This window comes from Rattus norvegicus, chromosome 19 (assembly GCF_021556685.1).
Source record: "Rattus norvegicus strain SHRSP/BbbUtx chromosome 19, alternate assembly SHRSP_T2T, whole genome shotgun sequence".
Lineage (NCBI taxonomy): Eukaryota > Metazoa > Chordata > Mammalia > Rodentia > Muridae > Rattus > Rattus norvegicus.
This window is the reverse complement of record NC_141552.1, coordinates 24,683,925-24,707,234: the sequence shown is the minus strand read 5'-3', so window position 1 is coordinate 24,707,234 and position 23,310 is coordinate 24,683,925. Positions and strand designations below refer to the sequence as shown.

The window sequence follows — 23,310 nt, the reverse complement described above, 5'->3', positions numbered from 1 at the left end:
ATGGGCAAGCACTGGGAGACAAGGTGTGGTTATAGCCGGGGTCTCCTGGAAAGACTAGCCGTCCTGAGAGGAGTTGCAGCAGAGGGGGTGTGTTTTCCTGACCAGTTTGGTACCCAGTGTTTTTTTGCCAAGGGTTCCTTTATTACTTCTTGATGGAACCAGGCCTGCACATATCCAGTAAGCATTGGGGTGGAACCTAGGCTTGGTGCCCACATGCTGGCATCGTTGAGGGTGAAGTCTAGCCTATCACACTTCCAGCAACGAGTGCAGATGCCTGGGTTCCTATATAATGGCGGTTCTTACCCTTCCTAACACTGTGACTCTTTATTTCAGTTCCTCATGTCGTTGTCATCCCAACATAAACTTATTGGAGAGCTACTTCATGAGTGTAACTTTGTTACTGTGAGGAACTGTAATGTAAATGTCTGGTGTGCAGGAGCGCTGATGTAGAACCCACAGATTGAGAGCAGCTGCTGTAGAGGATCAGAGTCCTCTGCCAGCCCTGGTGTTTGCAGAGATCCCGTGGGTTCCCAGTCTCCATGGCTTTTCCCAAGGACAGGGTTTATTCTTGGCTGTCTCAGGGCCCGGAATCTCACAGAAACAGCCTCTCCCATGTCCTTCCTGTTGAGGAGAGCGTGGTTGGTCCTCAGCACAGTCCAGTCAAACAGGGCGCTGTATAGACACTTGGCCAGGGGTCTCCTGCAGTTATGGCCTCTGGACAGAGGGGTTTCTTACCTGGGTGGGGCAACTGTGCCAGGTACAGACTGTGATGCTCAGAGTCAAGACCTCATTTTGTCTTATTTTCATAGACAAAGTTGCCCAGGCTGGCCTCGAACCTGCCGTGTAGCAAAGGATAATTAAACAACTGATCCTACTGCCTCTACCCCCCATGGGCTGAGATTGCAGATGAGTGTCACCAGAGCTGGCTTGTCACAGCTGCTATACGGCTCTAAGTCAGGGGCCTCATGCGCAGGTGTGTTATGACTGTGCCATCCCCACCCTGCAACCAGGGTTTTCACCTTTCTCCTGCTGAAGTCTGCTTAATCCTACTCTGGCCCTAGGACACAGCAGCTGTGGGAGACTCAAAGCCTGGGGCTTCAGCTCAGCATGGGTACACAGCATGGCATGCAGGATGTATGGTTGTGAAAAAGCCAAGGAAGTGCTTCTCAGCTCACCCCCTGCAGGAGTGTCTAGTCCATCCTTCTCCCCAAGGACGCAGACATCTGCTTCCAACTGCCCGACATGCCTCTCTGGTTTTGACTTTCCTGGATGCCATGTCAATGCCACCACACAGAGTGCTGCCTCTACTGGGGACACTCACACAACCTCTCTGGGGGACATCTGAGCCAAGCAGGGATTGGGTGCACTGCAGAGAGGTCAAGTCATGTCGTGAAGTACCTTGTCCCACAAAGGCTCACTGTTCAGGGAGTTGACTGGAAAAGTAAGCTTATGCCCCTGGGCAGGGTCCCCATAGGGAGTGTCCCACACCCTACTATCAGGTCTATTCCTGGTGCCATGCAAATTCAATTTGCAAGACCCAATGCTCTGGAAATGTCAAGAGCTAACGGAAATGTACCAGGAAGTGCACACCACAGCAAAGGGAGAGGATGGCACAGAGACCTATGCTATGGGTTAAGGGGCACGGAAAGGCCACCTCGAGCACAGGGGTCAGTCACCTCTTTCACAAACAAGGCAAAAGGTCAATGCTCTCAGCTCTGGGAGTCTAAAGGGCTCTGTGGCTCCTAAGCCCTGCAGCTGCAGCCAGAAGCAGCACTGAACAGGATGTAAATGCTGAGTATGGCGATGTCAATAAAACTTTATTTACAAAACCAAATTGGTGGTGGTGCTGCTGCTGGTGGTGGTGGTGGTAGTGGTGGTGGTGGTGGTGGTGGTGGTGGTGGTTGCGGACTGGTTCATTTCAAAGCATGCTGGAGTGGCATGGCCACTGAGCATCGGGAAACACAGAAAGGAATGCGACCGGACACAGGGCTCCCAACACCCTAGACGTCGACCTATGGCACTGGAACAGGGTCCCTGAAGGTAAGTCTGGACAGTCAGATAAGGTAAGTACATTTTATTACAAGGAAATGGGACAAGATAAATCTTCTCTTCATCTCGCTATGCTTAAGCATCTTTAAGAGTGCAGGGAATTCATGTCTATCAGTCTGGTTTAAAAAGTGTTTAGAGACAGCAAGAGTAAACTCCATGGTTCCCTGACGAGGGTTCCAGGGATTCTGATATCTGGGTCAAAGTGAAAGTTAAGGTGAAAAAGGCTGTTAGGCAGGGCAAAAAGATTCCAATTTCTGGTCTCTTTGGGCTGTAATTTTTACTGTGTTCAAGGCCATGAATGCAGACAGGGTAATAACGAATACAGAACAAGAAGCTAGAGCTTCATTAAGACAAAACGAAAGTAAAAGTTTTGCACTCTGCACCACTGCCTGAAGCAGGTTTTTCTAAGTCTTTTCCCGAGGATAGCATGTTGACCTTTAGATTCACAGGATGATGATGACAAATTCACCTGCTTTTTCTTTTCCTATAATTAGGCCAGCATCGATTCAAGGTGTGGCCCAACCGACTTATTATAAAGGATGATACTGGTTGGTTGAAAAAGGTAGTAGCTTTCTATGAACCATGTATTAAGTTTTTATGTATATTAAAATTAACATTGGAAAGAACAATGGTAGGAGAGGAAGCTGGAGGACAACTGCTGCAAATGCTTGCTTTTGAAAATGCTAATGAAGAGTACAGGAGAGCATTATTACCTATAAAGGAGGCTGGGGATATTAATGCTTATATGAAGGCATGCAAGGGTATCTTTTCTGAAAATGGAAAGATGCATATTTGGCATGTATTGATCCAGATAGAGTTATTAAATTATATGTTTAAATACTCTTGAATATCCTACCGGCACTTTCAGTCAGGATGAGTTGCCTTTAGAATGGGTTTATATTAAATAAAACTTTAACCATACATTAACAAATTATGAGGAACAAATTTCTTTAAGTATTCAGCAAGGCATACAAAGATCTGTTACTCTGTGGGGATATGATTGTGCTGCTATTGTTTTCCCATTTAGCAAAGATAAAGTGGAATATTTAATGCAGATGTCTGAGGTTTTTCAATTAGCCATGATTTCTTACACTGGAAATATTGAATTTCATCCTCCCTATAGTAAATTGTGGGATTGCTTTAAAAAACAAAAAAAAATTTGATAAATACACTAATTTTGTTGATCCATTACCATCAGCCTTTACTGTGTTTACAGATGGCTCTAACACCAAGATGGCTTATTGGACCAAAGATTAATTTTGGGAACAAGAATCTTCTTTTGGGTCAGTACAACAAAATGAATTATTAGCGGTAATTAATGTATTCCAGGATTTTACTCATGATGTAAAAATATTATAGCTGAGTCCGCTTATGTTGTAGGAGTAGTACAGAATATTGCGACTGCTGTTGTTTCTACATCTAAGCCGATATTAAATGTTATTCTCACATATTAAAGGACTATTGTTATTATGAAACTCTAGAATATTCATTACACATACTAGATCACATTCAAAATTTCCAGAATCTTTAACACTTGGCAATCATATGGTAGATCAATTAGTGGCATTTGCTACCCCAGAAGAACACAGTCATAATCATGCCAATACAGGATATTTACATATTAAATATAAGCTTCCCTATTCTTAAGCCAAACAAATTATTGCTAATTGTCCTATGTGTTAGTCTTCACGTATAAAATGTGTTCCATCTCAAATTAATCCCAGAAGGATGCATATTAATACATCGTGTCAGATCGATATAACCCATATTTCTGAGTTTGGTCGCCTTTCACATATACATGTAAGCATAGATAATTTTTCAAAATTTGTGTGGGCTACACCATTGCCAGGAGTACGCACTGCTCATGTTATACAGCATCTATTGGAAACTTTTGCTGTTATGGGACTGCCTTCTAAAATTAAAATTGATAATGGACCAACATATATTTCTTATCAATATAAACAATTTTGTCAACGATATCATATTGTACATATTACTGGTACAGAACACAATAAACAAGGACAAGCTTTTGTTGAAAGAATTCACCATACCCTGAAATGACAAATTATAAAATTAAAAAGGGGGAAAAGAGATGGCCTTATGCAACCTGAATGGAGTTTGCAGACCAGTCCCAGGGCTATATTGGCACAAGCATTATACGTTATTAATTTTCTTAATTTACCACAAGGTGAAGTTATATCAAAAGCCGATAGACACTTTGTTGAACTTCCCCCAAGAAGGCATGGAACAGACAGTATGGATAAAAATTGCCCGGGATGCTGAATGGCAGGAAGGGACATCATTGTATATAGGGGAGAGGGTTTTTGTCTCATTACAGGATGGGAGACTATTCTGGTTACCCGGGAGATGGATCCAAGCACAGAATAATAAGAACTGCTCCCTACCCTCAAAGGAATCCAGTTAAACCAGCTACATTTTCTCCTGATGGATGTTCTCAGGAGATGAGGAGGTGTCCTCCATTACTGAGGCCCTGGCTTCTCTTAGTGTCCACAAACAACAATGGATAAGGATCCGTGCAGTGACAACCCTATTACCTATGTGGGGTCAGGTGAAGCGATTAAGCACTGAAAGGAATAATTTTGTCTCCTTCAGGAAAGTCCTTTACTGCTGAGCACTTATTCATAGCAATGTGTGTTTTACTCATGGTTTCTTCTGCTGCGAACAATGCCAGTTATCGGGCTTATATTGCTTATCCTGATGAAATCCTACTACTTGACTGTTAGTAAATATATGGATAATGACACAGAACATGATTGGAAGTTAATTCAAGCCTATTTAGAGGGTAATGAAAGTGCTTCAAAAGTAATTAATGCCTTGAAATATGATGTTTGAATGTCTTCTGGTAAACAGCTGGAAGATACTACTCCTATGGAAATAGCGAAATTATTGGCTGATCAATTGACAGGATTAGATCCCAAGGCTTGGCTTCAAAGGATTTTCCATAGCATGAGAGGAGCTAGTTTTGCCATAATCTTATGTACATTATGTATTATGTTGCTTTATTTTTACATGACTAAACCCCTACAAGGACCTTTAGCTATGTTATGTAAAGTGTTACTTTAAAACAAAAGAAAAAAGAAGGAATTGTTAAGACATAGAGATGCAGCTCCCAGGCAGGGTCAAGAAAGGCCTGGTGACAGATTCAAGTAGGGGCTGGAATGCCGCCCTGGAGAAGAAAATGTTTTTCTCACTTGGCCTTAAAATATGTTCTGCTGTGTCCCGTTTCTATGGAAGTGGTTCTAACGCTCTCTTGGTAATGGTGAGTATATTTTGATTATAATAAGAGAGGTTATTTGTTATATGAATATTTTTAGAAGAAGCTTTCATTTATTCGTCTTTCTTTGTTTAATCTTCCCTCATTGTTCCTGGTATCCTGGGAATAATGATCTTATGGTATCTTGACACAATGAAAATTGTAGTAATGCATATTCTTAGCTTAATAAGGATTAATAAAGCTCGCAACTGCATGCAGTTTCTTATGCCTTTGCTCTGCACCCCCTGTGTCCTGGGGGTATGTGACCATACCCAGGGCCCCAACTCACTACACATTGAAAATGGGTCACCCCACAAAACAGAGAAGCATCTACCTTAGTCAAAAATGGACATTTTATTGAATGCATACACTAACACTGATTGATCACATCCATAGCTAAGATACTAGGGGCAGGTCCGTGGCCCAAAATACATTCCTCTAAACCTATAAAGCAAAGAAAGAAAGAAAGAAAGAAAGAAAGAAAGAAAGAAAGAAAGAAAGAAAGAAAGAAAGAAAGAGAGAGAGAGAGAAAGAAAGAAGGAAAGAAAGAAAGAAAGAAAGAAGGAAAGAAAGAAAGGAAGGAAGGAAGGAAGGAAGGAAGGAAGGAAGGAAGGAAGGAAGAAGAAAAAACACAAAAAACTTAAGCTTCTCATAGGAACTTCGCAGGAAGTGTTGTCTGGCGGTCAGTTCTGATTAGGCCATTTTAGATGAAACAGTGCATAGTGACCCTTAATGTGACGGGCCCTATATAAAGCTTTTTGGAATATTGGAATTTTAACAAACCTCATCCAGAACATACAGCAGAGGCAAGGATGTGATCACCATGTCCTTGCTCTCTATCAGGTTATTTTTCTGTGTCCTTGATTGTCAGGCATAGAACAGCAACAATCTGAAATAGCTGGTAGACATGGAACAAAGTGGCTAAAACTATAGATGTGGGTTGCACACCTCAACAGTCAATGGCTAATGCTGTCCTAGAGACCTCGGAGGCCCCTCTTGTAAGACTGTCTATTGGAAATGGAAGCACTGACTTCAAAGTGAACCGGGCCAGCCAGGGAGAGGGCAACATGGGATACGTGAGACCCTGTCTAAAACCAGCACAAAAACCAACCCTTCATTCAAAGCATCATCTATTAATTCTTTATTATTTACCACTTTCTCCCTACCAGCCTTTCAGTCTGGAATGGTAGAAAAGGACTGGGAATGTTCCTTCTATTCTAAGGACCTTGATCTCTCTTTCCTTAGGTCCACATTAAGAACACATGCAAATGGGTATCACCATCTGAACAACTTAGTATCATCTACTCAGTATATCTAGCCTAACACTGTGCTGTGACAATCTCAAGCTTCCCTGAGTTTCGCTGACCCAGCAAGAAGTATGAAGTACTGAGGCCACACCCCAGTGATCCTTTCAAGGGGTTAGAAGAAAGCCATGAGAGATGCTCCACTTCTTTGTCCTTAGATTAAATCACATTGACACAATGTGGGTGGACTATTTAACCAGACATGTTTCTCCCAACCCCACCTTTCTGAGTTCAGACCATGGCAGAATTCATGCCCCACCACCCTAGATATTGAGTTTAGTGATATGTAATTATTATTTAAACCTATGCATTAAATTTTGTCATTTTGTTAATTTTTGTGGTTTTCACAGTCTTCTTTGATTAACTTTCCTAGTTTTATTAATTTATCCCTGTGTTCTCTGGTATTTTGTCCTTCCCTTCAAACTAAAGTATTCCTTTTAGGATCCTCTACAGAGCTGTCTTACTGGTTATACATATTTTGTTAAATTTATTTTAGTGTGCATTAGTAAGCACAGTAGCTGTGCAGCTGCCTGCCCTCCATGGTACGAGATCTATTTTCCAAACAATAACGCTCAACTCTTACTGACTGTGTAGCATCTTGGCTGCTCTTTGTTGCACTTGGACAGCCCTCAGGACCAGGCTCTCCTCTCCCTTAACCATGGCTGCTGTCCTCTTCCTCTCTCCTCTCCATCACACACGTTCTTCCTTTATTCTATGGCAGCTTCTTCTTCCTTCTTCCGTCCTCATGATCCTCTCTAGCAAAGCCCTCAAAGCTCACCTCCCCTATCTCTCTGCTGTGCAGCTGTTGGCTGTTGGCTTCTTTATAATCACAGTTAACTGGGAACAGGGTCAGTTATTTGGGGTTAACCAGTCCTGAGTTCCACAAACTAGCATTAAAATACAAGCAGAATTAGGCCAATCCACTTCAGGGATTTTTGTTTGTTTGGTTGGTTGGTTTGGTTTAATTTTCATTTACCTTTTTACTTGTTATTTTATTTTTGGCTATTTTTTATTAATCGGTTATTTTATTTATTTACATTTCAACTATTGTCCTGCTTTCCACACTCCCCTCATCAAATTTACATCCCATTTCTGCTCAGCTTTGCCTATGTGACAGTGCTCCCCCACCCACACATATCCATTCCCACCTCACACCTCTAGGATCTGCCTTTGGTGGGGCTACAGGCCTCACCTTGAACCATAGAGCATCCTTGCATACACTTTGGCTGGCAGTTTGGCCCCTGGGAGCTTGGGGATTAGGGAAAGAAGATCTGGTCAGATATTAAAGCCAATGATTGCTGCATTCTCTTCTTTTTCTGGTTATAGGTGAAATTATGTTTGTGTGCTTCTCTTTTTTTAAATTATTGAGAGAAGATTAATTTCTTGGTTTTTCTTGGGTATAGTTCAGTTTATTGTCTTGGAGTTTTCGTCCTGTTAGCCTCTGTTGTGCTTTCTTACAGAAAAGAATTGTTTAAATTTGGTTTTGTCATGAAATATCCTGGTTCCTCCTTTTATGGTGATTGAGGATTATGCTGGATATAGGAGCCTGTGTCTGCAGTACATCTGCCCAAGATTTTCTGACTTTTAGAATCTCTGTTGAGAAGTCTGGTGTAATTCAGATACATCTGAATTTATTTGTTACTAGATATTTATACCTTACCCCTTTTAATGTTCTTTCTTGATCTGTGCATTTAGCGTTTTAATTATTATGTGAATGGAGGAATTTTTCTGGTACAATTAGTTTGATGTTCTGTAGGCTTGTTGTACCTTTATGGCCTTTTCTTTCTTTACCTTATGGAAGTTTGCTGCTATGATTTGTTGAAGGTGTTTACTGGATCTATGAACTAGAAATCTTAATTCTCTTCTCTATCTATTATCCTTAGGTTTCAACATTTAATTGTGTCCTGAAATTCATGGATGTTTTGGATTCAATAAACCATACATGTTTATCTGAGATGGGTGTTTTGTGCTTTGTGGGATGACCTCCTTGACCCCAGGCTGCATGAAGAATCTCAGTTGACAATGGGGACATAAATTATGAGTATGTGTAGCAAGACCCAGGCCTCTTCCAGGTTCTTAGATATTAACTGAGAACCTCAAATACAGTAGTGATGTGATAGTGTGGTGTGAATCTAGTTACTATTCTCTATTTTGATATAGATGACTCTTTTTGTGTCATGGTCAGCTTATAATGACTAGAAGACCTAAGCTTGAGAATAACCAAAGACTACATTGCTTCTCTAGCAGCTGAGCTTTTAAAAGTCCTGGTGTGACAGCAACTGTTGGTGGACATTCTGGATTATTCCTTCTGTACTTTAACTCTCTGTGTCACTTCCACCATGAGTAAGTTAGTTCAATTCCATAAATTGGAAATCCATCACCTGGAAGAAATACTCTTTTTTTTTAAGATTTATTTATTTATTTATTTATTTATTATATACAAGTACACCGTGACTGTCTTTAGACACACCAGAAGAGGGCATCAGATCTCATTAGTGATGGTTGTGAGCCATCATGTGGTTGCTGGGATTTGAACTCAGGACCTCTGGAAGAGCAGTCAGTGCTCTTAACCACTAAGCCATCTCTTTAGCCCAAGAAATACTTTCTGAATATGATCTGAGATTGGCCATGGAAAAAGGGTAGCTTGAACTGTCCCACCTGGGTTCTGGGCCTGCACAGGCCTGCTCTCCAAAAGAAACCTGTGTTCACAGCTGTTGGCTGGCTAAGAAAGATTTCACGAGACGTGATACACAGCCCTTGGACTTCTGCTTCAGTCATCTGCACAATTTTTCCCGGACGATATCCTCATACCTCCAGCAGGCGGGTGATGAAGCTGTCCACTCTCAGCTCCCCTTCAGCCATCTTGTGGGCACCAGACTCTCCTCCCTGCAGCAGGAACAAGGGCTTCTCCATGGTGGCTGCAGCAGCAGTGGTGGTTTGGCATTCTCACCTAGGAGGCCCTATGCCTTTCTACCCCAGTTCCAACTCAGCTCAGGCCCGGGCCTTCCCCCATCCACTTCCCACGGAGCAGGGAGAGCAGCACCCACTAGAAATAAAAGGGAAGCCCTTGGTCCTGCCAAGACTGAACCCCCAGTGAAAGGGATTGTTGGGGGGAGGGTGGTAATGGGAGGAGGATGGGGAGGGGACACCAATAGAGAAGGGGAGGGGGAGGGGTAAGGGGGATGTTTGCCTGGAAACCCAGAAAGGTAATAACAATTGAAATATAAATAAGAAATACCCAATTTAATAAAGATGGAGAAAAAAAGAGAAAAGTGTCACACATTTAAAACAGAAGAATATGGACCCTAATTTTAAAGGACAGTTCTGTCAATTAACTAAACCTTTAAGGAAGCTCAGAAAATCAGGCCAAACAATATTTTCTCGGTTTATGTATCTGTAATGTCGCATAAATAATAATGTCCGTTTCTTGCTGTTGTGGAGGGAATTAAATAGATAATATGTAATCATGGAAATTTTGAAGTACCATCCATTTTTCTGTTCATTAAATCACTCTTCCTCATTTCATTGATCAAGTATGTATGTTTTCTTTTCATAGTTACATGTATAATAAAACCAGCATAAAAACCTTCAGAATTGTATAAGCTTTCACTTTTAACAAATTAAATTAGTTGTTCTTTGTATTTCTGCTGAACATTTAAATGTTCTTTATATGTCCCAATGCAAGTTTATTAGGTACCTATAAACTTTAAACTCTGTTCCTGAGAGCATGAGTACTATTTAATCATATAGTAACTACACTCAGGCTGTCTTTGTATTAGAACCAATTATATCAGACTCTAAGAAAAATTACTATTGCGTAAAAGTTTGTGTGTGTATGAGTGTGAGTGTCTGTGTGTGTGTGTGAGTGTGTGTGTGTGTGTGTGTGTGTGTGTGTGTGTGTGTGTGTGTGTGCAGTACATGACCAAACAACTTTCAGGAGCCATTTCTCTCCTTCTGTCATGTGGGTCCCAGGATGTAACCCAGATGTTTGACTTTGGCAATAAATAATATTACCCACTAAATAAATAAATAAACAAACAAAAAACAAGCCACCAATCCACTTTAAAAGTAAAGGCCAGAAGTTCACAGAATAGTAGCATTGGCCTTACCATATCCTTTCTTTGGGGATAGGAAAATTAATGTTCTGAAATCCATGACTTTCAGGAATTGTGATATTCATTGAAATTCAATTCCTTTGCAGATGCTCCAGTTGTTGTGGCCAATTGCTAGAAAGGTCAGCTTAAGCTTGCAGGACGCCCACCATCCCTCCCCCCACCCCACCTCCACAGAAAGCTCAAAAGACACTGCCCAGAACTTACTCCACATTCCCAGAACCACTTTCTTTGTCCATCATTTCCTTGAGACGAAAGGTCAGACTCCTTCACCCTAGTCTCTCCACAATTGACATTCGCCCCTCCCAAAACACTTCTAAGACTGGAAAACATGTCTTAGGATGTATCTGCCAGACTCGGACTGAGAGAAACTAGGGCACTGGTTGTCACTACAACATTGGTGACATAGCAGAGGATGCCAGAACTCTCTAGGAGACAATAGAATGTCCAAGAAGGGACAGCAGATGTCATGGGGAGAGGACTTTGCCTCCCTGCTAATGTTCTCCCTGTACTGAGCATAAGCTGAGGTGCCCTTTCCAGGAGACTTTCCCGGGGCAGAGCCACTGAACACCTCCTGCTTCCAAAGCCAAATTTTCCTCTAGGCTTGATTATAAAAACCTTAGTAATTCCTATGCATCTAAATGAATGTTTCCTTCCAAATCCTGCCCAAAAATGTCTCATCCTAACTCAAATTATCCTTCTTCACCAATATTAGCCATTAAAAATTCCTGAGAAATAATACCAGTTTGAATATGCACTCAAAATGTTCTCCTGTCTTATTATGTACAGGTGCTTGAAATCACATCAAGAAATAGCCTGCATGGAAGGTTGCAACATGGGTGTGTGTTAGGGGAACACTCATGAAGCCTTGTGCTTAGCATTCAACGGTTGCCACAAAATTCCTTAGGAGGAAGACTTGAAATCATTATGGTGCTAGAAACAGTGTGGAGGCCAGTTGGCAGAGGAAAGTGAAACATTAGAGCCACCATTGAAGGCTCCTGTTGGGCCCTACCTTGGTGTTTCCCTCCCCCCTCGCTGAGCCTTTCAGCCTGCTATAGCAAGAAATTGTTTACACCTTTGACAGCTGCTCTTAGCCCCTGATTTGGGGCTGGGATTTTCCATGGCACCCTTCCTCCCCACTGAGCTTTCCTGCTTCTTGTTTTTAAGAAGCTGTTTATGCCCCTGATTGGGCTGGAACTTTCACCACACAGACTTGTCCTAATTTCCTGGTTGGGGATTTTCACCTGCCTTGTTGTTTTTCCATGGCTTTTGCCTCTGGTATATAAGGAGATCTCAGTAAAGCCTTGGTGGCACTCGCTAAAAAGGGGTGACCCGTGTACGTGTTTTCTTTCAACCCCACAAACCTACACCTGATATTCACACACTGTCGGCGCAGGCACTGACAATAGGTATCACAATAGAAACTAGTAACTAGATTTAACCAAACTATCACATTAATGCCGTATTTCGTGGTATTTTTTTTTTTTTTTTGCTCTCCTAGAACCTGGAAGAGGCTTGGGGTTTTCTAATCCTACTCATAATTTATTATCCTTCCCAACACTATGTGCTTTGTTCTGTTAATGCTAACAGCAGCATCCAATACCTAGGATATTTTCTACTGACATGTGTGACGTGAGACAAAACAGTCCCTGTCATCCCTCACCTGAATAAACTTTCTTAGAGGACAGTGTAGTTGGAGGGTCCTTCTTTCCTCTCCAAGATCGAGAAACATTTCCAGTCTTCAGACAAGTGTGTCAGCCATTGTCCAGTGACTGTCTTGAGATGTCCACATTGTCAGCTGAGTGTCGTCATCCAGCCTGCCCTGTAATTGTTGTAGATGATTAATAGGGTTCCAGCCCTAGGATTTAATTCAGTGCTACAGTACTTGCCAAACATGCTCAAAGCCCTAGCTGCCACCCTAGTCCTGTGTGCTCTAGAGAAAGAAAATAAAGAACCACATTGTCTATCAAGTTTCTCCTCCAATAGAAGGAGAATCTGCATCCAGTCTTTTAAGTAACTCTAAGCCCCAGCTTCCCCACAGCTCCCTCCATCGATTGCACTATTGCTGCATTTTCAGTAATTCTCACTTTATTTTTGGTGTGCAAAGAATATGCACCATGTAAGTAAAGTGTGTGTGTGTGTGTTTGTGTGTGTGTGTGTTCATCCATGAACTCACTATAAATTATTATCAAATGACCCAGAAGACCGTGGAGAAACCTGTCGATGTGCATGCAGAATTATGTTACTACCGTTCCATGGCACCTTGCAGGTAACACTGAAATAGTGGGCTGCTTTAATAGAGCCTAAAACCAGGCTATGCATGGTTTTCGGTGAGATTGTGATGTGCAACACCACAACAGAGATCAGCAGAAGCTTCATTTTTTCCATGCTGCTGTTACCAAGTGAGGCAAAGCCTCATCCCATAGAGAGTCTGGTAGGATCTGATGAAAGGAGTAAACTCAGGGTTGAAATCAAGCCTTTAGAAACAAAGAGAAAAATACAAAGTCAAGGAAAGCAAGAGCTGTCTTTTTCTTTTCTTCCTCTTTTTTTTTTTTGAGAAGATCCACAAGAGAGACAACCCCTTCCTCAAACTAACAATGCACAAGAGAGACAATACATGAATTAAAAATCAGAAATGAAATGAGGGACATAAGAATAGACACCGAGCAAATTCCAAAATCATTAGTTCTTACTCCCGAGGACTTTACGCCAGAAAACTGGAATATTCATTCGATATTGTTGATTTTGTAGACAGATAACAATTATCAAAGTTAAATCCAGATCTGGGAAGGTATCTGAATAATACCCCTAAGAAAATAGATACACTCATTAAAGGTTGCATACATTATATATTATATTGCTTTCTTTTTGCATGATTAAACCCCTTCAAGGACAATTAGCTATGTTATAGAAAGTGTTACTTTTAAAACAAAAGGACAAAGAGAGAAATTGAGGAATCATTGAGATACACTTCCCAGACAGGATCAAGGAAAGACGGCTGAGAGATGCAAGCAGGGGCTGGAACGCTGCCCTTGAGAAGAAAATGTTTTTCTCACTTTACCTTACACTATGCTGTACTGTGTCCGTTTTTTGTGGAAGCAGCTCTCATGGTCTCTGGGGTATGACAAGTAGATTGTGATACTAGCAAGAGGGGTGACTTGCTATACAGATATTTTAAGGAGAAGCCTTTGCTTAGTCTCACTTCTTTGCCTAGTCTTGCCTCAGTAGTTCCTGATATCATGGGAATAACGATCTTATTATATCTTGCCAAAAGGGAAAGTGAGGTAATCCATATTCATGCCTATATAAGGGTTAATAAACTTGCAGCTGCATGCAGTTGCATCTGCCTTTGCTTTGCATCCCCTGTGTCCTGGTTATTTGTGACCATACCTGGGCCCCCAACACACTAGATGTTGACAAGCATCACCCTTCTCACTGTCAGGTTTATTTTCTTTCTTTTTTGAAATCTATGATGTGGAGGCGTATTACAGCAACAATATGAAATAGCAGGCAGGCATGTATGAAAATTGCTGTGTTTAAGCTAGGTGTGGGGACAAGTCCTCAAAAGGAGGTGTTAAGATGGGAAACACATAATGCATTTGTTGCTGGAATTGAGTTGCCTCAGCTGTGTTGCTCTGCCTGCTCAGTGTCCATTCAACATCACTCTGTTTCTACAGAGGAACTCAAGGTTTGCCCCAGCCGCCTGTGAGCTGTGATATGGGCAGAGAAAGGCCAGGACACAGTGGTGATTTCCCACTCCTCAGTTATGCTGAATTTTCCACCACTGTACTTGTATACACAAGTCCAGTGTGGTCAGTTATTATAGATATTTGTCATTTCTTACAGAGGGCAACTATGATTGACTACACCCAATTCTACAAAAAACAAAATTCAGGAAACCTGGCCCTTGGCAGCAATGAATCAAGAAATATCTAGGATGGTGGGGCATGAATTCTGCCAAGCAATGAACTCAGATAGGTGGGGTTGTGAGGAAGATGTATGGTTGAATATCCCAATAGATTCACGTTGTATCATCTTGATTTAATCTAAGGACAAAGAAGTGCAGTATCTCTGATGGCTTTCTTCTAACCCCTTGAAAGGTTAAGTGGGGTTTGACCTCAGTTCTTCATTCTTCTTGCTGGGGCAGCAACACTCAGGGAAGCTTGAGATTGCCATAGGCACAGTATTAGGCTAGAAATGCTGAGTAGGTGATACTAAGTTGTTCAGATGGTGATACCCATTTCATTTGTTCTTAACGTGGACCTAAGGAAAGACAGATCAAGGTCCTTAGAATAAAAAGATCATTTCCACTTTTTTTCTACCTTTCCTGAATGAAAGACTGGTTGGCAGAGAATGGTAAAAATTCAAGAATTGGTAGATGATGCTTTGAATGAAGGGTGGGTTTCTGTGCTGGTTTTAGACAGGTTCTCAATTACCCCATCTTGTTCTCTACGTTGCTCGTCAGGTTCACTTTGAGCTCAAATAAAGCTGCTTCTACTTTCCAACAGGTAGTCTTACAAAGGGGCCTCCAAGGACTGTGAGGACAGCATTAGCCAATGAGAATTGAGGTGTGTAACCCACAACTATAGCTTTATCTGAAAGACCCTCAGACAGAGGAGACTCTCGCTCCAGTCCTGAGGACAATCACCACCCCATGAACACACAGGACTCAGTCTTGATGTAAAAACAAGAGGTTTACTTTGGGATACCAATGCACTGCGGCTCGACACGGTCCTCACGAGGAGGGATGTGAGGAGCCTCAAACAACAGAAATGTACAGCTTAAACAGTCATTTATGATCACACAGTTTCATTAGCTCAGCTATTTCAGTGCCAAGGATAACTAGGCAGATGTTTCTCGTCCTGGGATAAGGCCGTAACCACATCAATGTAGCTATTTCAGTAGGAAGGATGTCTGACTTGATATATGTTTTCTTATCCTGGGGTTCCCAGGACAAGGACCAAGGATATCTGTCTTGGCAGGTGTTTCTGTTCTGGGGTTCCCAGGACAAGGCTATAGCGATGTCAGCCTATAGCACAGCTGCATTCAGTACCAAGGACATCTCACTTCTATAGTGATCAGTCAGCTTCCCAGAGATGTTTCCTGTCTTGTAATTGCCCTGCAGTAAATATGTTCTATACCCTCTGTTCTTATGGTCGGGCAGCTTCCTAGAGAGTGGGTGGGAATGTGCTTTCTGTACTTTCTGGTCTATTGTCTAACGTCTAGGGGCTAAGCGAGGGCAAGCTTAAAAGATTCTCATGCTTAAGAAATGGCTGTACTGATATCAAACGGGGATCTTTCATATCCACTTTCTTCCAAGTCTACCAGCCATCTCAGATTGGTGGTGTAATATGCCTGACAATCAGGACACAGAAAAATAACTTGATACACAGCAAGGACATGGCAATCATATCCTGTGTCGTTATGTATGTTCTGGATGAGGTTTGTTAAAATGACAATATTGCACAAAGCTTAATATAGGACCCATCAAATTAAGGGTCACTATGCACTGTCATAGCTAAAATGGCCTGGTCAGAAGTGACCACTGGATCACTCTTCTGTAACTTCACATGAGAGGCTTGTGCTTTTTGTGTTTTTTATTTTTGTGGTTTTTTTTTCTTATTTATTTATTTATTTATTGATTGATTGATTGATTGATTTATATGTTGTCAGGAAGATAGTTCAAGTCATGGATCTGCCCCCAAAATTAGAGCTTTGCTACTAATACTGTAAACAGTATTAGTGTATGCATTCAATAAAATAACTGGCTTTTTTTTTTAGTACGATACATGCTTTTGTGTTTTGTGGGGTGATCCATGAAACAGGAGTGAAGATGCTTGTTTCTTACTCTGTCCACTGAGTTATGTCTCTAGGCTTCTCCTGCTCCTTTGGCTGCATCCCCCCCCCCCCACATCTGCTGACTATTTTATTTTTCAGATGAAATCACACGTTATAGCTTAGAGAGGCCTGTAAGCAATCCTGCTTTGGTAACTTAAGTGCAAAGAGGAGAGCCCCACACTCAGTCTGAGGGTGCATTCACTGGTGGATCCAATATTTCAGTTTCCTCTGCTAACAGATCACCACATTGTTGCCAGGACCATAATGAATGCAATTCTTTCTCCTAAAGAATCTGGTGGCAACTGTCAAATGTTAAGCACAAAGCTTCAGGTTGTACCTATAACACACACCCACATTGCCACCTATCCTATAGGCTATTTCTGGGTGTGATTTCATGCACCTGCACATGATGAGACAGGAGAACTCTTTGGCTACTTATAGGAACTGGTGTGATTTCTCAGTAATCTTTAATGGGTAATATTGCTGACTGAGGAGAATTTGAGGTAGGATGAAACACTTCTGTGCAGGGATTGGGGAGGAAGCACTCATTTAGATACATAGCAATGACTTAGGTTTTTCCAATCAAGCCTAGAGCCAAATTTGGCTTTGGAAGCATGTGGTGCTCAGTGGCTATGACACAGGGAAGTCCCCTGAAAAGGGTCCATCAGCTTTTGCTCAGTACAGGGAGAACATTAGCAGGGAGGCAAAGTCTGTTATCCATGACATCAGCCGTCCCTTCGTGGACATTCTATTGTCTCCTAGAGAGACCTTGGAATCCCTGTGATGTCACCAGTATCGTTGTGACAACCAATTCCCTACTTTTTCTCTTAGTGTCCAAAGGATATATCCACAGACATGTTTTCCCGTCTTTGTAGGTGCTTTGGGAGAGTTGATGTTGATAGAGAAGAGTCTAGAGTGAAGCAAACGAAACCTAAAGGTAATGATGGACACATGGGGAATGTGGAGTAAGTTCTGGGCAGTGTATGTTGATCTTCCTCTCAGGGGTGAGTGTGGGGGCCTTCAGCTGGCCTTTATAGCAATGGGCCACAACCACTGGAACATCTCCACAGATATTGAATTCCATGATTATCACAATTCCTGAAAGTCAAGGTTTTCACATCATTAGTTTCTCCATAACCACATGGAGGATATGGCAATGCCTATGCTATTATTGGGTGAACTTCTAGTCTTTACTTTTACAGTGCATTCGGTATGTTAAATTGATATTATAACACCACCAGGAGTCATGGAGGGTATAACTTTTCTGAATTAAACAGGGCATCAATGTACTTCACTTTCATTGCTTCTTTCAATTCAGTGACTATCTGACAGTAGTAAGAGGGAGAGAACTGTGCTCCTGGCCATGACCTTATATTCTTAGAACTCCTCTGACTACCTCTGGCTGACGGGGCCAATCTTACCTTCATATATTAGAGGTTCTGTGTGGCAGATATTTTTCTACAGTAGCCAAACTATATGGAGCAGGTAGAGAAAGAGCCTGTAACCTATTGGCACTTCTGGGGCATTTGTCATTTCAGTAGGGGGAATTAATAAGTCTGTTGACCATGTCCTCCCCCTACATGACTTTTTAATGCAAAGTTATTGGAATAGAGTAACAGTGTAGGATATCTGAGTTTCCCTGATCAATCAAGTCATTGTGGATGCTGAATTGATGATCTGACTTCTGAAACCAGAGGGGTGAGGGTCCTGAAACCAGGTTGTAGCCTGCGTACCTGATAATAATCCTGGAGAAGGCATCTCTCTGGTACTTGTAAGCCTGTGTGGGCGGGCATAGGGAACACCTGGCTGCTTACATCTCTTGGTCTCTATATAGTAGTGGGGGAACTGTGATCCACTTAGGATGCTTCTTACACAGACCAAACTTCTTGCAGTGACACTGGCTTCCAAGCATGTTCTCCTGTTTAGACCTCACTGTGGTCTGTGTATGCTCTATGCATTCACCCCATGCGGGTTCACTTGTGTTCTTCTACCTACAGAGGCCTGCAGACAGACGTCATCCCCTGAAAATATCCTAAACAAGGTGCAGGACAACGAGGAAGAGGAGAGGCTGAATAGAGAACTGGAGCTAACTACCAAGGAGAGAAATGAGCTGACAGATCGCCTCCTTTATGTGACAGGTGGATCCATGAACAAGAGGTATGCATTGCTCCAAACAAAGGACCTTGTTCTAAACCTCATCTCCCATAGAGAGGAGATTCAGAACCTGACCCTTACTGAGGAGTGAGTTTGGACATGGACTCTCTGATTCTGCCTGTTGAAAATCTGAACTTGTGATCTGAGTGAAGAATTCAGGGATAAAGTCACTGGAGCATGAGTTCCCAGTGTACAATTGGAAAGCCCTTGACAAGTGGCAGCTTTGCAAGGTTCTAGGTGCTGTGAGTTTGTGGACAGTGTTTGTACTTGCTAGGAATGTGACTGAACGCTATCATCTCATGGCAGCACCCTTAGGTAACAGGTCCCACATTGTTCATCTCCATGCTTAACTAGAAGGCCTGAGGCTCTGGCCTGTTCCTTCTTGTCTGTGTGCCTTAAACACTGAGACAGTAATGGTGCATACATTTCTAATGATTCTCATTGTGCTCTTTCCATATTTGTCTCTCTTTCTCATTCTCTGAGTCTGTTTAATTTTCTTTTCTTGTGGGTGTGTCCCAGTTTGTGTGTCTGTGTGTGCACAGGTCTGCATGCATATGCACAACTTTTATATGTTTCTGTGTCCCTCCACCCTTGGAATTTAGGGGTCTGTTTTTTGACCTCAGGATATACCTGTATAATAGTTTCATGGAGGTGTAAGTACTTTATTTTGGAAGCCCCACTTTCAACAGTACAGTTCTTTGCCTGTGTGGTCACATTTGTCTATACATTTGTATGCCTTGAGCAGATTATAAGTTTGTGGCAATATCTGGTCTCATCTCCAGAATTATGTGTACTGTCTGCCTCTAGAATATTAGTTATTCGGCTTGTAGCATTCCACTTGTCAAAACAGGAAAAATGAAATCAGAGGTTTCTGGATGTGTGTGTGTGTGTGTGTGTGTGTGTGTGTGTGTGTGTGTGTGTGTGTGTATGGTTTGGTAAGCTCTGTGGCCTAGGCTCTTGACAGCATAACAGGTTTGAATGCAGATCCAGCCCTCCTGATTGAAAAAAGTGAGCCAGGGAACCCTTTATCTGGGTGCTTAGCTTCTGTTGTCCTGGGCACACAATTCCAAGTTTCTGAAGCTGAAGAATTCAAATATGTAGAATTCAGAAAGTGTCCTTCCAGGACTGGGGTAGTACAGGACACAGCCTGAGTTCATATAATCCTAAACCTCGATGTTCATTGGGTTCTATCTTCCTGGGGCCAGCCCCTACTTCAGGCCAAATCCATTTTATGAAAACTTGAAGATAAAGGAGAAAGAGGTCATGTCATTACTGCACAACTTAGACACAAAGAACATTGAACATCGTGAGAAATTTCAGGAGCTGAAGAAGGAGATTAACTTCTATCGGTAAGTACTGGTCAGAAGGGCCCATCACTTGTGGAATATCCATTGCTGCCTCTCTTTGTTCTGGACTGGAGAGCCTGCAGCTCTGGGTCCATGTCTTCTGCTGTTTAAATATCACTGTGCTGTGGGTCTTTTGGACTCAGTTTCAGTTCTTTAAGACACTGTGACTTCTCACCACAGTGTCTATGCATCTTTACAAGGCTCTGGATAGAACTACACTGATTCAGGCATCAGAGTGTTATTAGGCCAACCTGCGGCTCTGGGGTCTTACCAGGTTTAACAAAGCTCAATGTGTGGACCACATGGTTTGCATGACCTCCCTTGGTCATACTGTCCTCTTGTGGTTATTTGCTGCCTACTAATTGATGCTGTCCCGATGCATTGGGCTCTCATGGGTAGTTGTAGATCCCTTGTTCTTTTGGACAGACATGGACTCTTATTGGTGCTTGGGTCACAGAAACAATTTATTCTTCCCTGGATTGGCCATTTGCTGTTTGTGCAGCAGCCTTACATGTATGGAGATGTATTCTATGAAGTCTTTATGGGTATCTGGGTCCTGGTGGACTTTGAGGGATTTGGCAGTTGGAATGGGAGGAAGAGGCTTCAGGATCTTACTATGCAGAGTGTGTTTCCAGCAACCTGCACAGCCGGCTCCTGATGGACCAGGCATGTATGAAGAAGAAGTTGGTCACATTGAAGCAGGAGAGCAAGGAGTTACAGCGATATTTGTTTGAGTTGAACCCGAATGATGAAGATGAACAGGAGAAGGCCAGCAACCTCCAGACCCAGCAAAATGTGGTAGGAACAAGCAGCTGAGTCAGATTAACAATGTCTGATACCATTTGCCTATTGGATACATCTTTGCTTCCCCTATCATCTTTCTAATCTCCCCACACCCAATCAGTCACCCACCTCATGTGATAGAGTTATTCATTGCTCTGTGTATGCACAAGTATTCTGGGATGTTAACCACTCTTCAGAAACTGAGTTATTGGCAATTATACTTCTCTGCCCTTTTTGAAACTGCAGTCCAGAAATGGTGACAGAGGAATAACATATCATATGACTGCATCTCCCTATCACAGATTGGATGCTATGAAGAGTTTTGAACGAGTTCTTGGTCGTGTGACAAAGGTCATACAGGGGTCATGTTATGGTTGGAAGCACCTTGTAGGGATAAGAACCAAGTGCAAATTGCAAATGAGTCCTGGTCATTGGCTTTGATCTGGGTATCATGTGGCCTTCTCCTTTCTTCCTGCACCCCAATTAGGTCTCTCCCCATTTCCCCATTCTTGGTTTGCACTGGTAGAGTCTGAGGAGCAGCTTGTTCTCCCACAGTACTGTGAGGGTTGCTGGTGATGTTCCCAGCCTGCAGAGATATCAGCAATGATTTCAGTGAAAAGATCAGTGCTGTCTGTCCAATGCAGCTGAGGGGACAGAAGGCAGCAACTTGACAGCTGGTATGCATGTCCCCACCAAATCAGTGTCTTAATAGCTGCCTTCTCCTCCCAGGTCTCAGGAACTGCAGGAGACATGGCATAGGACGGATCCCAGGAAGACAGCCCCCTGAAGAGTGAGTTTCTTCCTCAGGAGTTCCCTGTGACGACAATCCTCACAGTCAAAGACTTTTTGGGGGAATATTCTTCTTCTCAGATAATTTCCTCAATGTATAGAGACCCTAAATTTATGTATCCGTATGCCAGACTGTCTGGTTGAGGTCCTTCTCCTTTCTCATACGGACAACACCATTTGAGAGACATCTGAGGGGACTGCCTTGACGTCTTGTCCTAGAGGAGAAACAGCACTACAACTGTGTTTCTAAATGTTCATTAAGAAAATGCTGTTAAGAAATGTTTTTGGTTATGATTTTCATTGAAGTTTTCTTTTTGTTATTTCATACTTATATATTCTTGTTACTGTTTTTCATTTTTTATACCATTTTAGTTGTTCATTTTATGCCTGTTTTTTGTAAATTGTATTCCTTATGAATAAAAATTGATTTGTAACTCTTGACTCTTAAGACCATCTTATTCAAGGGTCCTTTCCCCTCCTGTAGACTTAGAACTGACAGCTAGATATGGATCTTTGCATGGTCCAGGCAGCATGGGTAAATAGGGAATTCAAAGCCACCAAGGTGTACACAGGGTGATAGTGTCTTTTGTGTGGATAATGTGAATTTTTTATGGACACACACTTTATGATGTAATCACTGACATACTGTATCCATGCTGTCATGTGTTCTGCTCATCCTAGTCTATATCAGTCTACAACACACATTCCTTATTGACTGTGTGCACCAGATATTGAGTAACACACACTCATGCCTGTAGAGCTGCAGAAAAAAATGACAACTTTCACAAAGGAATATAGAATAATCCTAATGGAGAACCATGTGCCTCAGTTTTTCTTACAATACAGCATTAGTATTAAACCACAAAGATAATGACCATCAACGTCATTTTGGGAAATAGGTTTTTATAGGTGCTGTTTCACTTGATCATTCATATGCTGTGTTTTTTATTGTTGCTGATTATATTTATTTTTATCATTTAACTCAATGGATCTTTTTTTTTTTTTCAAATGTATGTCTGGGCCACTCCTGAGTGCATTTCCCTCATGATCCAAAAGAGGGAATAGCATTCCCCATTGTAGATGATTGTTAGGGACCATGTGGCTCTTCTGAGAGAGCAGCAGATGCTCTAACCTGGGAGTCATCACCACAGCTCCTGTAGGTAGCTTTTGTCCTTCCAGGGCATGTGCTGTACTAGGTGGACACGATCACCTCCCATTTAGGAGAGAGATCTCAGGAGATGTGTATGTACAGGTGGTTGAGCAGTGCCTGCTCAATGTGGTAGGCTGCTAGGCAACCAACTGAACCCCAGCCCTGCTCCACCTGCATTCTTCGAGGCAGAGTTTCTATAGCCCAGGATGGTCTAGAATGCATCATCTACCTATGTCTTTTTTCCACTAATGCTAGGATGAGGAGCATATGTCCTCCACACCCTTCTTTCCAAACAATGAACATGCTCATGGTCTGGTTATCACATGGCCATGAGGGAGGTAAATAACACTCAGCCAAAACAGAGGCGTATTCCACAGTCACACAGACAGCCTGGACAGATCTGACACGATCAGCACCAGGTTTGACTGCCACTACTTGAAGCAAGGTCCTCCAGTGTTAGGACAACCATTCAAACAGCAAAGAAGGAACCTGTTCCCAGCATCCGAGGAGT

The 23,310-nt window shown here is 42.2% G+C and overlaps 2 protein-coding genes across 11 annotated transcripts in view; one reads left to right on the top strand and one right to left on the bottom strand.

The window, feature by feature from the left end:
• LOC147999213 (disks large homolog 5-like) overlaps nucleotides 1-23,310 on the bottom strand; it is a 100,283-nt gene that overhangs the window by 65,973 nt on the left and 11,000 nt on the right. The window lies entirely within an intron of this gene.
• LOC147999214 (disks large homolog 5-like) lies at nucleotides 1,754-22,095 on the top strand. 10 transcript variants are annotated; one of them, XM_087596391.1, is made up of 8 exons: nucleotides 1,824-2,040; nucleotides 2,544-2,611; nucleotides 3,266-3,332; nucleotides 17,453-17,514; nucleotides 18,575-18,734; nucleotides 19,937-20,080; nucleotides 20,713-20,875; nucleotides 21,590-22,089. In XM_087596391.1, exons 5-8 carry the CDS (start codon nucleotides 18,724-18,726, stop codon nucleotides 21,617-21,619), a joined length of 348 nt encoding a protein of 115 aa, XP_087452517.1. In that variant the 5' UTR covers nucleotides 1,824-2,040; nucleotides 2,544-2,611; nucleotides 3,266-3,332; nucleotides 17,453-17,514; nucleotides 18,575-18,723; the 3' UTR covers nucleotides 21,620-22,089. The 10 variants fall into 10 exon arrangements, with proteins under 10 accessions (XP_087452516.1, XP_087452517.1, XP_087452515.1 ...); XM_087596394.1 differs by lacking the exon at nucleotides 2,544-2,611 and adding an exon at nucleotides 8,511-8,668 and having other exon boundaries at nucleotides 1,882-2,040; nucleotides 21,590-22,087; XM_087596396.1 differs by lacking the exon at nucleotides 2,544-2,611 and adding an exon at nucleotides 8,511-8,668 and having other exon boundaries at nucleotides 1,882-2,040; nucleotides 3,248-3,332; nucleotides 21,590-22,081.

Excerpts from the sequence above, each read along its gene's own strand:
- LOC147999214 (XM_087596387.1), top strand. The coding sequence starts at position 17,433 with ATGTTTTCCCGTCTTTGTAGGTGCTTTGGGAGAGTTGATGTTGATAGA. Across the intron at positions 20,081-20,712 it reads AAGGAGATTAACTTCTATCG|CAACCTGCACAGCCGGCTCC; the intron begins GTAAGTACTGGT and ends GTGTGTTTCCAG. Across the intron at positions 20,876-21,589 it reads TCCAGACCCAGCAAAATGTG|GTCTCAGGAACTGCAGGAGA; the intron begins GTAGGAACAAGC and ends TTCTCCTCCCAG.